This window comes from Halichoeres trimaculatus, unplaced genomic scaffold, assembly GCF_033239565.1.
Source record: "Halichoeres trimaculatus isolate MK-OKI-2021-1 unplaced genomic scaffold, fHalTri1.1 fHalTri1_scaffold_5, whole genome shotgun sequence".
Classification (NCBI taxonomy): Eukaryota; Metazoa; Chordata; class Actinopteri; order Labriformes; family Labridae; genus Halichoeres; species Halichoeres trimaculatus.
Window position 1 is genome coordinate 38,280,907 of NW_027437183.1, and position 16,529 is coordinate 38,297,435.

At 40.8% G+C, this 16,529-nt stretch overlaps 1 protein-coding gene across 4 annotated transcripts in view; it reads right to left on the reverse strand.

Moving 5' to 3' along the window:
- Positions 1-4,101: 4,101 nt before the first annotated feature.
- The window catches only part of LOC141790574 (dual specificity testis-specific protein kinase 1), a 49,930-nt gene continuing 37,502 nt past the window's right edge, over positions 4,102-16,529 (reverse strand). For all 4 annotated transcript variants that reach the window (XM_074670553.1, XM_074670552.1, XM_074670555.1 and 1 more), the window contains 4 exons: positions 10,753-10,926; positions 10,047-10,130; positions 5,174-5,260; positions 4,102-4,822 (listed from right to left, as the gene is read on the reverse strand). In XM_074670553.1, the coding sequence (XP_074526654.1) occupies positions 4,718-4,822; positions 5,174-5,260; positions 10,047-10,130; positions 10,753-10,926 (450 nt within the window). In that variant the 3' untranslated portion in view covers positions 4,102-4,717. The remainder of the gene's footprint in view (positions 4,823-5,173; positions 5,261-10,046; positions 10,131-10,752; positions 10,927-16,529) is intronic.

The following is a 16,529-nucleotide window of genomic DNA, read 5'->3' on the forward strand; positions in this document are numbered from 1 at the left end:
CAGAAGTTGGTCAAGCACAGCTGAGAGCACTAAATCTATCAGTCCTGATAAAATGAAGTATTTGTCTCAAGTTCACAGTCAGGCTAAAGTTTTCCAAGGGTCAAAGGTTAGCTCCTACTCTTACTCTTGCACACGCTGCAGGCTTCTGCAGGCTTCTCCTTTCCACTAAATGAATCCACAACATTTCCCCTGTTTCGTAATGTGACATCACAACAACCTAAAATTAAGACCAGGGGCACATGCTAAATCTATAACATTATTTTACTTGTGCATGGATATATGTGGTACATTTATGAGTCAGTAATACTGATACTATAGGGTGATAAAATAAAGGCAGCATTAAGGGACATTACCATTAACAATGTCAAAATTTAGCTTTAGTTTATAATCACTGCACATCTTTTTATTAAATAAACTTTCTGTATAACACAAGAACCATTTAATGGTAAATGAAGTAAATCACACAAGCAATAAGTAGATCGGGCAGTCCCACTCTCTCACTGTTTTCAAAACTTCTGCTGGGGCAGTCCCAGACAGAGGCACATTTCTTGGTTTACAAGCTTTCAAAAACTGTCTGAGTCCAACATGGGCTCTCTCTCTGCCTTCCTGGAAGGCTCGTACCTGCCAGGCACCAGCCTTTGGTTTGGTTTGGTTTGGTTATGCTGAGTTTAGCCTTTGTTTCCTTTACACATAGTGTTACAAATCTGCCAACATTTCACAGCACCCAACACCCTCACTTCACTACTGATAATGACTTAAACACTAGTTAGGTTTTATTGAGTTGTTCAATAAATTAATTTCTTTACTTAAAGTTATCACTGTGTTAACCTCCCTTATTTGTTATGCTCTACATGAGCTGAGCATAAGACTAGAAAATTCTACATTTTTTTATTTTTTTTTATGTAGTTTCAATGTTTATTGTACCTTTTTTTATTTTTATGAGTGACAATATTGTGTTCATGTGAAACTCGACTCTTGGCTTTTTAGCATGAATGTTTTCTATGTATTCAGAACTGATAGGTAAAAAGGTTGTTCAATTTGACATGACATATCACATATGGTTAATAATATGACAACATATAGTCTTAAAAGTAATTTATTTTGATATGTGAATAAATGAATAAATCAATAAATAAATTTGATTTAAATTTGCTTGACTTACAATAAGCCTGTATTATTACTCAGTGTTGATACTTACTCCACTGTGTTTGAAATCCATTTTTTTAAGTTATGTTAGAAATAACTGTCAGCTGCTCTTACAGGCCTACATTAAACTGAAGCCCACATAGGCTGTGTGTTCTGAGTTTTGGTCCAATCAGCTTATTCGTACCTCATCTATCCAGTCCTGAGGGCTGTACTACAAAGCCGGATTTGCGCCGGATAGAGCTCCTCCCACAGTGAAGTGTCCAAGCTGCAAACATCTCACCCTCAGTCTCTGATCATCATCCCTGGAGCCCTTAATCATGTATCGCTCTCCTCCACTCTCCCTACCTTCACCCAGTACTGGGTGAACTGGACTGCCCAACCAGACACAATCAAATTTTGGAAAAAAGCGTGAGTTGACAGTCACCTGGCTGCATGGACCGTGATTTACCTCACTGATAGACCACAGTGTGTGAGGCTCCAGGACTGTGTCTGACATGGTGATCTGCAGCACAGGAGCACCACAGGGGGCAGTGCTCTCCCCCTTCCTCTTCACCCTGTACACCACGGACTTTTGCTACAACACTTGGGGCTGTCCACTCCAGAAGTTCTCTGACGACACAGCCATTGCTGGATGCGTAACGCAGGGGAACGAGCGGGAATACAGGACTGTCATCACTGACTTTGTTGACAGGTGTGACGTGAACCACCTCCAGCTCAACGCCAGTAATTTCTGTGGCCTCATTTTCACTGGGCATCTGGATGAGCTCTTTGATTGGTCCTTTTAACATGCCCTTATGAAACATGAATCTAAACTTTTTCAGGTGCTTTTGTGAAGTCAGTATTGGTTAGAGATGAAGCGGTACTCTGCAAAACTTCTAAGTCCTTACAGAACAATTGCGACGCACATAATACATGGAATGGGTGCTCTGACGGTGACCTCATCTGGAGCTGTAAATCCACCCACTAGTTCACACAACTTTGTGAATGATGAGCACGTCACCTGAAAGTTTTGCTTCCATTCAGTGTCAAAAAACTCCAGAAGCAAAACTCACTCCCTCCAGTCTCTGTTGCGGACCTTCATCCACAGCTTTCTGGTCTTCAGAGGAGGCATTGGCAGAACAGGCAAACATCTGAAAGCACTCACCAAAGGCCCTCTTCTCTATGCCTTCCATTTTTTCAGTAATTTGAGTTTGAGCACGCTACTATAAAGCTGTTGCTTGAGTAAAAGAGTTATACCAGTCACAACTTCAGTGTCGCAGCATGTTGCATCTTGCATGCATCACATCGGGCCTGCTGTAAACATACAATACAGTTTACTTGCTTTATCTTTGTCGCATTATTAAGATAATTCTGAATACCTTTCTGTGGTTCAACCAATTCAGAATTGTAGCTGAGAACATCAGTTATAACAGTTAAACATTAGTTACAAAATGCTGAGTTTAAATCAGGCTCATAATTGCAGTTTATATGTCGGCTGGCAGGGCTTGGACACAATTTGCATGTGCTTGGATTGGGTGGGGATTGATATTTTGGGCCTGATCTAACCTCTAATATCTAATACCCCCTTGCTATTTTATCTTAAACTTGGTTAGTCATGCCATAAGAGCAAAAAAACACAGAGAAAAAAACCCTGCAAATCCTGGTTGTCATAATTAATGCATGACAGGTTAAAAAAGCACATTTAACGATGTACAATTACAGGAACTGTCACTTAAGTGTAATTTAATGAAGAAATATCCCTTTTAAGGCAGTATCACTCCCCTGATTTTATATTTTTAATTTATATTTTCATATTTATGTATTTCTGATTTTGGATGTTTTTAATGTTTTACCTATGTTATTTTTATTCTTACAACATCCGCTTGTATTGTCTTTTAGTTTCTTTATCATTTGCAAAACATTCTGTAACCCCATATAAAAAGTGTGATATAAATAATACTGATAATAATAATAATAATAATAATAATAATAATAATAATAATAATAATAATGAACAGCAGACAGAGCCTGCATCAAAAATGGCTGCATGCCCCTCCATATTGTAACCAAATGTGTGTAAAGTGTGTATAGGGGTAGTACCACTCTCTACCACTAGAGGTCGATACTGAGTTACTTCCCTGATACACACCTAAGCACACTTTTTCGGGTATATGTGCAAAATGGGGAAAACCCTGAAAACTTCACAGGAGACTATTTTGAGCTTTCTTTAACTGAATTTAAGCTAAAATTTGTGGGGTCCAGCATTTTGGTCCCCACTTTACTTTCGGTCCCCACACTGTGAGTGGGCTAACATGTTTTGGGCCCCACATTGTAACAAAAACACACACACACACACACACACACACACACACACACACACACACACACACACACACACACACACACACATATATATATATATATATATATATATATATATATATATATATTGTCTTTAATGTTTTTTTTGGAACCATTAACGTACATAATGTCTCCTGCGTGAGAATTCACAAGTGCAATTATTGCTACCATTGTGCATCTTGAAAATCTCAATGTAAACAAAAAGGAACAAAAAAAAGAAGAGGAAACTCAGTATTTCTTTCAAAGTTCACTTTATAATGAAGCTGGATGAAAAATCAAAAGTCAATACAAACCAGAAATTGGTAAACACTGCTCAACCATTGTCCCTTACAAATAACCCCCCAACCCAGAAAAAAACCCTATGCTCAAACATTAACACTTACATCTTCACTTCAAAGTAACTTTATCAACTGAGAAGAGTCATGACTGAAGAGAAAGCTATCAGGAAGGAGCAGAAACCTGTAACTGACCTGTTTCCACAGAGAGACGTTCTCTGTGAGGGACCTGAGCAGAAATGGATCATGATTTTAAGGAAACACCACCAGAGCGCTGTGCTTGATGCTTAAACATAACTGCTACAACCAAAGAGAGGTCTGGATCTGAAAGGATGAAAAATTGTTTTTTTATCTTGGCCTGTTTCTGTCTGGAACATGGACTAACCATCTTTGAATGTCCTCGCCTCCTGATTCATCATGTGTTAGTTCCATGAACCGGTGGCTGCAGAAATATTTTGTCTCATCTCACACAGAGATAGAGGTGTGCAGATCATTCTGGAGTTTCCTGTCAGAGAGCTGCCCAGATCTGAAGAGTCACAGAGACAGGGGATCACACAGAGGGGGCTTAAAACACATCACCAGACTTTAGCATTTATGCCAGACCAAACCAAGAAGAACCAAGACAGGGTGAGAGGAAATAAAACCTTTGAGCCCAGTGAGACATTCAGTAAAATACGGTCACCATGAGTTAGACCATCAGCTCCTTCTGTACAGGCACATCACAGCAAAGTGTCCTCTGAGGGGTCAGAGTGTTTCCACTCTCTTTCACACACACTCTGTGTTTTACTCATTTGTGTGTGTGAAGGGAGAAAAGCCTCAGGAGGGCTGAAATATTCAGACGCATTCAGGGTTTCCTTCTGCTCACGATCAGTCCAGTTTCTTGTTGGAAAAGCAAGAAACAACCTCAGGACACTTGTTCTGCTTCCAGAGGGGGTTACTGACCCCAGACCGACAGCTCAGGACTTATTCACTTCAGGCTTGCTGGGCAGCTCCAGACTTTCAGCCACTTCTCCCATTTCGTCCAGCAGCTCTGTGAACGCTGGCCGTCTGAAGGACTCCATCTAGGAGTGAAGGAGGAGAGAGCAAAGCAGAGCTACAATCAGCACAGTCTTCAAAATGCAAAAAGAAATGGGAGTGAGACAAAAAAAAAAAACGTATTCAATTTATTACAAACAGTGATTAAAGGTAAACAGTCTGTTCATCAGCTGATCAACAGTTTTAGAGCTCAGCCTTCAAAAGATCAAATCTGCTCTGAAATATGGATTCAATGGCCCTCATTAATCAAGCCTGTATACAACCAAAAAAAATGAGTGAATGCTAATTTCCATGCACAGATAATCAGTGGAGGTAGACTGGTTAAGGAAACAGGCTTAGGAATCTCCTAAACTGTAAAAGTCAGGTTTTCTTCCTACCATACAGCAGCTGGCCGCTAACTCCAGGAGACGCTGAGGACAGCCCGTCACCATCTCTCTGAAAGCCTCCACATCCAGTCCGTAGTCCTGCAGCACACAGACATCAGCAGTCTTAGATAACAGCAGACATAGAGAAGGTGTGTCCTGTTCAATGCAGCCAAAAGTGAAGACAGTTTTTTTATTACAGCCTGAGATAAACTGATGTTAAAAACATATTAATACATGTTCCTATTTAAATGTTTTGCTATGAATGACACTAATGTGCAGAAAATGATAACAATTTTCAACAAAATATGATACAGGATAGAATTCAATTAGGCCATATCCACACATAGCCGGGTATTTGGGAAACCACATCTATTATTATACGTTAAGTCCTATCATCCACACCAAACTGCAGTTTAATGACACTAAATACCATGTTTTCTGAAAACTCCAGCCAAAGTGAAATTTGGACAACTCCAGTTTCATGGTTTTGTGTAGATGGAAAACAGAGTTTTTGGTTCTTAGACGTCGCAGCTGAATGACGGGGGATCACTCTGATTGGACAGCACAGGTTTCACTGGAAAACACTGACAAACATGGGTTTAGCACTCACTGGTGGATTTGCCCACTGCAGCCACTGTTTCTGTGTAAACTGCAAGCGCATACAACAGTCCAACTAGGGCTGCACAGTATGGCCAAAATCCAATATTTCAATATTTGTAGGCTATATCTGGATACACGATATATATCTTGATATCCTGATTTCTCCTCTAAATCACTCTATTAATGTTAAATCCAACCCTTTTATGCATAAAATGACACCAGTATAAAGATTTATGCAGACCTTTTAGTTGTTTTTTCTTTTAAATTTAAATGCAAAAAAGAGATATCTCAATCAGGTAAAGTTTAGCAAACCTTTTATTTCAAACCAAACATTATGTAGTCACACATTTTTAGTTCCAGTAAAATAATTCATTCAGATTTATTCAACTGGCTGATTATATTATAATTAATAATATAATATAATATAATATAATATAATATAATATAATATAATATAATATAATATAATATAATATAATATAATATAATGTAATATAATGTAATATAATATAATATAATATAATATAATATAATATTTTACTTTCAAAATATGAATTAGAGTTGAAGATAATATTACTTTTATTTCCATAAAACAGCTACCTGGATAATGTTGATCATGCTGAAAGGACTCTAGTGATTACTGTCTCTGAGCCTGGGGTCTGGTTGACTTGTATTGGATTTGGGTTTGTCTTCTGATAATATCCCAGCTAGCTGTATAGCTCATCTGCCGTCATGTTTCGTGCAGTGCTGCTGATTGCTGAGATCGAACGGTACTCGGGGTGGCAGAGTGCGCAGAAAAGCGAAGGTGAAAGTTAAAAACATTCAGCGTTTGTTTCTCGTTGTGTGGAGCTGGAAGAGAATGAGGGATCATACAGGCAGCAAAGCAAACCAAAATATGCAACGAAACTCTGGAAAACCAGCCCCGCGAACCTGCAACCCCAGACTAATAAGGGTGCGTCTCAATGCGTTAACTTCGTGCTTCCTCCGTCCTATTTCCTCCACAACACCGGAAGTACTTTCCCAGTCGCCACTTTGAAGACTGTCCCAAAGCGATAATTGCGCTCAGGGGAGAGAGGAGAGAGGAGACTGATCGAAGGAGCTATGATCGAGGAGACACGAGAGCTTGCTTTGCGGAAGTCTTTTCACTGAACGACACGCCCCCATATGGAACATCACTCTCTGATTGGACGCTGCAGCAGCTCAGACTTCACATGAAACTTCACAAACACAACGGAGTTTAATGAGAAAAAAGACAAGCTGGGGACAGGCACAGAGGATCGTTCAGAAACTGATCATAAATCTGGTAATAAAGTGTTTGCTGTGAGTTTAAAGCACAAAACACTGAACACAACCATCATCAAATCAATGTAACAGAGGATTAATACAGAAAACTGACTGATAATAATATCTTCCTGAGACACAATAAGATGGGATATATTAATATATTAATATAACCCACCTTATCTGATCGTGAACTCTGAAGCTTCAGAGTTAAAGGCTAAATAATTCATAAATAATCTCACAATTACGCATTTTACAGGAAAAGTGATCAGTGAGCTTCTAAACAGCACACAGAATAAACAGAGAGCAGGTTTTCTTCATGGTAACGTGTTTGTTAAACTGGTTAAAGGAACAGACAAATCTCTGTTACTGTTTCTGTTTGATCAGAGTTATTACAGCGCACATGCCCAGACGCACAAACAGCTGTTAGAGCTCACTGACAGATGATCCAGAGGTGATCAGCTGATGCCGTCATCACTGAAACACGTTGCTTCATGTGACGCTCCGAAGCAGAGGATGTCCCATTGCTCTAAAAAGAAATCTCCTCCATCCTCTCTCCTCTCTTCATTTCCTCGCGTCTCTCCCAGGCATCTCTGGTGGGCGGGACTAAGACGCAGGTGAACAACGCAAGTGGAGGAAGGAAGGATGGAACTTTGGAGCTTTGAGATGCACCCTAAGACGTGCAAGCGACTTTTCTTCTCTCCTCTCCTATCACAACACGCATGCCCAGGAGAATTTTTTCAGGGTGGGCTGGGGAGCGTGGTGCTCGCTGTGAGAGGAGCACTGGCTGAGCAGCAGAGAGTGAAACCAGCGAATCACCGAAGAGATTTACGTTCTCACGACTGAAAACATTTAGTTATCTTTTTATACTCAATGATTGCGATATAGCCGTGTTGTATATCTCAAGCGCAAAAGCCCGCGATACATCAAGAATACTCGATTTATCCCCCAGCCTAAAGTCCAACAGCAGCATTGTTAGGATTGTTGTGGTCTACCATGATGTGCTTGTGCTGCTCAATCTGCCGAATCTGCTGACTGTCTTTAACAAAATGAGCATCTGTTGCTCAACTTCTGCTCCAAGCATTCAGCAATACACCAGGTGACTGGCCCAACTCTACATCAGTGGAGATCTACCAAAAGCTGCTTCTGGACAAGACAGTTATAGCGCTACCTACAGGCCTGGTATGCTAAATACAGGGTTTTCAGCCCCTCAGCATTTCTGTGTAAACGCAGATTTTTTTTCACTGTGTTTTTGTGTTTGAGGTGAAACGTTGTTGTGTGAAAGGGGCCTTATTCTGTTACAAAATAAAGTCCTTCTCATTTTGTGCTAAAATTTTGTTTCAGAACTCAGGACAGAATTTAAGATGTGTTGAAAAGTTGAATACTTAGTGATTCACCTTGGATTATTAAAAAAGAGTTTACAAAACTGTTATTGAAGCTTTTCAATTTATTCTCTTTATTTCAACGTTATATGGTCAGTTAAAAAACCAAAGTGTGCTCCTACAGGTGCAATCAGAGGTTAAGAAATTAAAACTAAGAATCTGAAATGACCAAAACAAACCTGCTCTTTCAAATTAAAAGAGCTGTTTAGTAAATTAAAAGTGTTTCAAGAGTCTCAGTGATTTATCATTTGTCTTTAGTCTTCACTCTTTGAAATCTGGGAGATAAATTAAATGAAAAAATTAGTCTGAATAGACATTTTCAAAAGAGGGCATGAAGACTAGATGAGTACTATTCACGCAGGATTAGTGTTACGTGGGGACCTCTGGTGGTTTGATTATCACGCTTTAACATCAGTTGTTGATGCGGCGCATTCTCACAGGATCAGTAAAGCCTGTAAATAACTTGGTGTTTCTTATGTTTCTGAGTAAAAACACTGCACAGACCCACAGTGCACCTCACTCTGCAGCTCACAGCTAGCCGTACGTCCTGATAAAAGAAGACGACCACATTCAGCTTCAGTCAAACAATGTGCACTGAAAATGTCTGGATACGCAAAATAAGTTTATAGTCCTACAACTTAGAGACTACTACGCAAAAGGTCAGTTCTTATTAAGTTCTACCCTTGATATTCAACCATCAGGAATCTGGATTTTGATGTGTCTGAGTTTGTGAAGCAACACTAACTGAAGCGCTGTGATCTTGCTTTACTCTTAAAAAAGGTAAGCTAGTTCACCTTTATTTTCTGCTGACATTACCATAACATGCTCACTCTGCTTGCTCCATAAAGGCCATGAACTCATCCTTTAACACAGTCAGCAGCAAAGCCTCTCATCCTCCCTCCACATCTGGATCTCTGGATTTCTGTCCATACACGACAACTGCTCAACATTAGCTCTGACTCTGCATAGATGCCTGATAATCTACATTTAAGAGCAATAAAACAGAGAAACCAACACTGTTTACTACAGTAATACAACATGAGAGGTTGTCTGTCTCTGTGTCTCAGCCCTGTGATTGGCTGGACACCAGTCCAGGGTGTACCCGCCTCTCACCCCAAGACAGCTGGAACAGGCTCCAGCCACTGCGACCCTGAACAGGATAAGAGGTATAGAAAAATGAATCGATTTTTTTAAGTCAGACTTGTCCAGCCTACTTACCCATGACATATGGGGGTCTTGTGTCTATCTAAAGTGCTGTTAAAACCTTTGTTTGGAATGACCACCACCGTCTCAACCATTTTTAATCAGAAGAGGATCAGAAAAATCTGCAGACACCTTCTCAAAAAAATGTTACCACCTGACATTAGAGAGGAGGCCATTCAGACTAGATTATGGAGTATTATCAGAGGATCTGTGTGTGTCTGAAATATGGTTGGTGATTTGTCCTGGACTTTCTACTTTACACATTAAGGACATGATTGATTCACACAAAATTAAAATCACAGAGGTCTTCCACAATTGTTACAAATGAGCAGAGGTCACCAGGCGAAACTGACCCCATGTGACCAGGCCTTTAGATTCCTGGTTTTGCAGTGGGACAGATCATAGTGTGTTAGCTGTACCTGTGTTCGGGGAAGTATTTCTGGGTCAGCAGGGATTCTGGCCAGGATTTCACAGAGCACGATGCCAAAGGAAAAAACATCCACCTGGACACAATGAGGGAAAATATAGATACCTTCAATGAGGTGGATACCAAACATTAAAATTTCTGAAAACTCAAGCAGTTGTCAAAAAGTGCATCACACACTACAGCAGAGGTATAAAAGAACAGGAAGCAGTCACAGGCTATAGTAATCAGATTACCTTTACAAAGAATAAGTAGTGTAACAAATTACTGCAAACTACTTTTGAAATTCCAGAAATATATTACAGTTTACCCCTTTCTGAGGATATTTACCCACTAATGATTTAAGATCCATGGATTAATTTCATCTCCCATGTCAGCTGAGCAGCCAGGTTAGTCTCTTGGTATGCCTTTGTCCTGTAAAACTGGACATTTTCAGGCACCATGGGGGGGTCCATCTCTTAAGTTTTGTCATGAGAAAAGATGATAGCATCATTGTTGTCAGATGTAAACTGTGTCCTGGTACAAGGCCTCAATCAGCTTCGATCAGCTCGGACTGGATTTTCAGAGTTTCTGCTCATCATAGCAGCAGACCCCTCTGTCTGAGTAGCTTATAAAAGAGGCCTCACTGATTTATTATCTTACTTCATTCCTGAGCCAGACAAACTGACCCTGGTCCCTGAGCTACCATAGAAGTTTGTTACCTTGCGATCGTACGGCTCCCCTCTAAGCATCTCTGGAGCCATCCAAAAGGCTGAGCCCACCAGTGACAGCTTCCTGGCGGGGTCTTTGACTGGCAACTCCACCACCTCTCTGGCCAGGCCAAAGTCCGTCACCAGGGCCTCCCGACCCCGAGGCGACACTCTGATCAGACAGTTCTAAGGAGCATAAAAAAGGAGCATGTGATTGTTGAAAAAAACACAGTACGTGACATTAGTCAGCCCAGGTCAGTACTTGCATCACATGGAGAAGTACTCAGCCATCCTGTTTTTGCCAGACGCAGCTGTGACTAAAAAATTCAGCGTAGGGAAGATCAAGAGGGACATGAAGTTATGACCAGAAACTACCTAAAAACACCCAGACTTTCAAATTAAAACAAAACCTGTCAAAGTTAGATGGTATTTATCTGGACTACAACAACAAAAACATAATGAGCGGAGCCAGACCAGGAGTCAACAGGTTTGAGGTTTTACAGCCCAACATGAATGAAGAGAGACTTATCAATGGAGGGGGAAGAGCAGGAACTCCTCGGTCTGTGACTCCAACTGTCTGTCAGTCACACTGCTTGTTGGACTGAACACGCAGCTGGTGTGAGTTGACAAAAGCAGTCAAGGGACTGCAGACCTATCTGGTGTATTTGAGGCGTTATCCAGCACAGGTCAGTACTGGAGATGTTGCATCAAACGTAAAAATAAATCAAACCCACGACAGCTAGATGTTTTCCCGTCATGTTCTCATTGTAAGCTATTTTATGTGTCTAAAACAGACATGGAAAGTTTTCCCAGTGACAGAGTGGCATCCATGTGTTTATATTTTGAAGGTAAGCAATAGAAGTGTTGGTGGTTATGAAGGGGAGTTGACAGCAAAGCTGGTCCGTCTTGTTGAAGTCATCCTTGTGTCTTCATTTGACCCAGTACAAAGAGTCCAGGCATCTTTAATGACCCTGGGTGACTTTAAGTCTTTTTTAATTAAACAGTGAGATGGAACAGAGCACCACAGATTCAGGTTTACCGATTTTGGAATAAAAACTAGAGAGATCTTGAAAAAAGAAAAATTGTGACGTATGTTGTATCACAAAATTTGTCCATGCAGATTTTTATTTGTTCCATTTGAGTGATGCACTTTGTTTAGCTGCAGTGTTTCCGATTGGCCAGCAGAGAGAGCTATTGGGCAGAGAACATCAACATTTCCTATTGTCCTCTTAAAATGAGAACATAAAGCTCTCCTTTAAACCCTGGAGGTGACCATGCAGCCCTCGGACACACAGACCCTCTCTGCATTGATTGAGTTAACAGACTCTGTCATCAGCACCTTTCCTCTACACTCAATAATTCACTAGGACCCCCATGTGAAGAGGATCAGTGCACAACAAAGACTCAGTGTGGCAGCTGGAGGCTGGTGGTAAACTGGTTTTCAGTCTGTGTGGAAATGAACCAGCACTGGTTGATTTATTTCATGGTGAGACATGCGCTGAGAGGCCTCAGTCACAACAGGAGGCAGCAACTAGTGTGTACATCGGTCTATATGAGGGGTGTGACACATGTGCATCATGTATATCTGTGTGTGTGTGTGTGTGTGTGTGTGTGTGTGTGTGTGTGTGTGTGTGTGTGTGTGTGTGTGTGTGTGTGTGTGTGTGTGTGTGTGTGTGTGTGTGACATAATCAGCATCTGGCTGTTATTCCAGCAGAAGCCTTTTCCATCAATCCTACCCTGTCATTACGAGGAGACTCTCCTGGGAAAGACTTCAGTCCCAGACCTCTAAATTTAGCCCTCCTCTGGTCTCTGCCAAGGAAAGCAACACTTTGGGAACAAAACTAGAGCACATTAGTGAATACAAAGAGGAAAAAAGAGGAGCTTGTAAGCTCTAATTAAAAAGGGGCCTCTTCATTTCCAGGAACTTTAACTCTGGAGCGAGTCAACGTGCAAAGTCACAGACGCATATTCACAAAGGCAGCTTTGGTTCAGAGGGCTCAGGAATGCTGCTTGCCTTTTGGATGTCCCCAGATACCGGCACTTCAGGCACTTTAATGGGTTTGCTGTATAGTTACAAAACTTCAAATGAACGTATCACTAAACAAACAACAAAAAAACATATATATATATATATATATATATATATATATATATATATATATAGTCTGAATAGGGGTGGAAGGAACTCCATACACGTCCTGCTGTTACCATCTGTCATTGAGCAGCTTTATGGTGTTTTGTGGTTTATAAAAGCATTGTTGTACTTTCTTTAAGATGCTTTGAGGAGGATATGTTTTAATTGGACTACCTCACCACCTTCTGGTCCAGAGTTTCATGCACACTGCCTTAAAAATGTGACTTTTGTCCAGGCATGTGTTTGTTTTGGGACAAATTTTCTTAGTTTAAGTCAGCTTTTTACTGGATACAAGGTATTTATCAGTACAGTTATGAAGTGCGGTTGTTTGAAACATGAAAACAGGCGTATGTTGTAAGTTTGTAACGTGTGTCAGTAGCTGGCTATATGTGGACTAGCTAGTGCTGCTATGAGACATGGCTGTAATGTGTAATGTTTGTACCAACATGTGTGCTGGACACACAGGAATCCTGGTTTTGTCCTGCCAGTCATCTACCAAGCAGAGCTAATGTAACCTCACTCTTTGTTTTATTGATAGACTCTCAGGTTTGAAACAGACCACTGCAGAATAACTGCTGACTGTGGGTTGGAATGAACATTAGCCTCAACAGTTTACCCGATGTGTTAGCCTTTAGCTTGTGATTCAGCCTTTAGCTTGTGTTTTAGCCTCTGGCCTGTGTTTTCCACTTTCTGTCTAAAACAGTTAAGGTCTAGTGTCCACCATCACTACGAAATTAATCACAGAAAGCGTTTTCATCAGAGAAAAACACAGATATCTCTTCTTTCTACTAAGCTCCATCAGCTGGTGTGGTGTTCGTAGAGACCTAGGTGTGCTGTCAATCAATCTGGTCCTGTTCGACCCGGTTAGGAAGCTAAGAAGTAGCATTTTGAAATAACCTGTGACCTGTAATACTGGCACTGATAATCTCATTTTAAGGTGTGAACTTTTTCAAGATCACTTAAGTCATCAAGCAGTCCGGTTTAGATCAGTACGAATTGGTATGGGTTGGCCTGGTTAAAGGTATGGTAGGTCATATCTTCTTCTTCTCTTCTCATCTTTTCATTCTTTGTCTTCTTGGTATTTCAGGAACTGCTTTAGCTTGGCTCCGATCATATCTGTGGGATCCATCTCTTGAAAATGTTTGTTGTGATTTGGGGCTATATAAATAAAGAATTGTTAATTGAATGAACTTATGTTTGAGTGGAACATTTTAGAACTGTTAACAGCCCTGCCCCAAACCATAACAGAGTCCTGCAGAAGCTTTGGGGTTAATTTCTGGCATCTCTAAAAGCACCAGGCTTTTAATAAGTCTAAATAACTGAGACATTTAATGCTGAGATAAGGTCAGAGCTGGTAACCATGACGCAGCATGAGTCAGCTTTCTTCTGACAGACTAGGCTTCAGGCTTTCTTTTGGACTTTCAGTGTTTGAATCAGTGTGTGGTGGTTTGTTCAGTGTTATGGAGGAGACCTTCATCACATTAGATCTCCTGGATTAACTCAGAGATTATTGATGAGTTTTCCTTTGAGTCTGCCTGATCCCGTTGGTTTGTGAAGAGGGAGAGAGCAGACCACTTTACAACCTCTGTGCCTGAGCGTGACACAAATCCACTGTGGCTTCTGTGGGAATAAAGTGAATTGGGTAAGAGCCAAATGAGCTGCTTCAGGGTGACGTGCAGGAGAGGAGGGCCCCCTTTTCACATACCCATGCATGAGAGACTCAAGCTGTGGGTCTAGCAACTGCTACTAGTTAGCAACAATCTGTTAGCATGTCAATGGAGCATCGATCAACTTGTTGCTTTGCTTTGTCTGACTTTACTGTGAAGCCTGGCAACCAGAACACAGGGACAGTGTGAGCACACACACACACACACACACACACACACACACACACACACACACACACACACACACACACACACACACACACACACACACACACACACACACACACACAAGCACAAATTCATGCACCTCCAGGCCTCACATCAGTCTCCTTTAAAGTCAATGAAACTCAAAGACAGTGGTCCTCATTTATCAAACGTGCGCACGCCGAATAATGGGCGTACACTGCTTTCCACGTACAGATCGGCATTCATCAATCTGAGTGTAGCCACAAGGCACACTTAAATCCCACGTCAGGTCTGAGTTCATGTACCCAAGTTTCATGTCAGTGGGGAGCCGCAAGAAAAATCCATCTGAGGAGGAGAATTATAAGATCATATGAGCGCAAAACATTTCAAACAGAAAAACTGATGTTTTTAGATTATTATTTTAATCGCTAATTTAGATATGACACAATGAATGTTTTTAACATTTCACTCTTCTTCTGACAATCTATAAAACACATTGCTATGAAAGAGCAGCAGTGTGAGCTGTCAGCTGGTATAAAAAATGTGCGTTTCCTTTATCTGTTTACTTTAACCTTGAATATTTGGGAGTGTGTTATATCAATTATGATTGTTTTTCAGCCGCTGCATTTATCAACAACTGATCAGGTGTATGCCGTGATTGGCTCTGGTACATACGGTTCATAAATCACACTTAAACGCTGCCTGAAGCTCAGTTTTACACCCAGATCTGCACCAATTCCCATGCAGGATTGATATGAGGGCCAAAATGAGACTGTATTAAGTTTTTTTTTTATGTAGGAGCACAACCATCTGAACCTACAGCTCCCTAAAGTAATATAAAAGTCTCAAAAGGGGCTCACCCATAACTCAAGGCCTCTAGCAGGCTGGCCAATCAGAAGGAAGGGGTTTGTGGGGCTGGGAGCCTTAAAGAAACAGCTCCTAAAATGAAGTGTTTCAAGCAGAGGCTTAAACAAGGGTTCCTCACACACCAGGGAGAGAACAACATGGATGTCTTCAGCTGTAAATTATGGAAAGATACTACAGGGTCAACAGAGAGACAGTATTAAAAATAAAAAAGCAGAATACCCCCTCTTTAAGTTACATTCCTCTTGTCCAACCAGCATGCAAACTATTCATGTGACTGTATTTATAGTTTCACTAATCCAGTGTAAATGATCTTTCCAAACATTAGGCTGACAAACCACAAGTGGAGCAATGTGGTCTCATTTCTAATATTCATTTTGAAATATATCCAGTACTTCTTAGAGGCAGCGTGCTTTCACTAACTTTCAGTTTGGACCCCTCAGTGTTTGTGACAGACTAAAAAGAACAGTGTCCACTAATGCTGCCGTCACACCAGACCTAAATCAAGTTGTTTGCGTGAGTGGATCACATGTAAAGTCTGTGTAGAGATACACGTAGATATATTTTGTCTTGTATTCTTGTGAACAACACAAACTGTTGTTGATTAAGAGCACGGGAATGAAAAGAAGCTAACTCTGAGGAAAGTGATTCAGGAGGTCTTGTTATCCCGGAACATTGTGAAAACTTGAGTGCATCACTCAGGGAGAGCTGCTGTTCGTAGTAACCAGTTATCTCTTTCCACCCTTTCCTTCCTGTAACATCCCCTTCTTTGTAATGTACGTGGATTTAAAAAGTAAACACACAGCTTTTGGGTGATTGATACGGTTGTTGAATTTTCGTAGCATGTGACCTCACATAAGACGGATTGAAACAAATATAAAAAGTGAGACATCCTGAAAAAGCTGATGAATAATTCACATTATTAGAGAGGTTTCTCG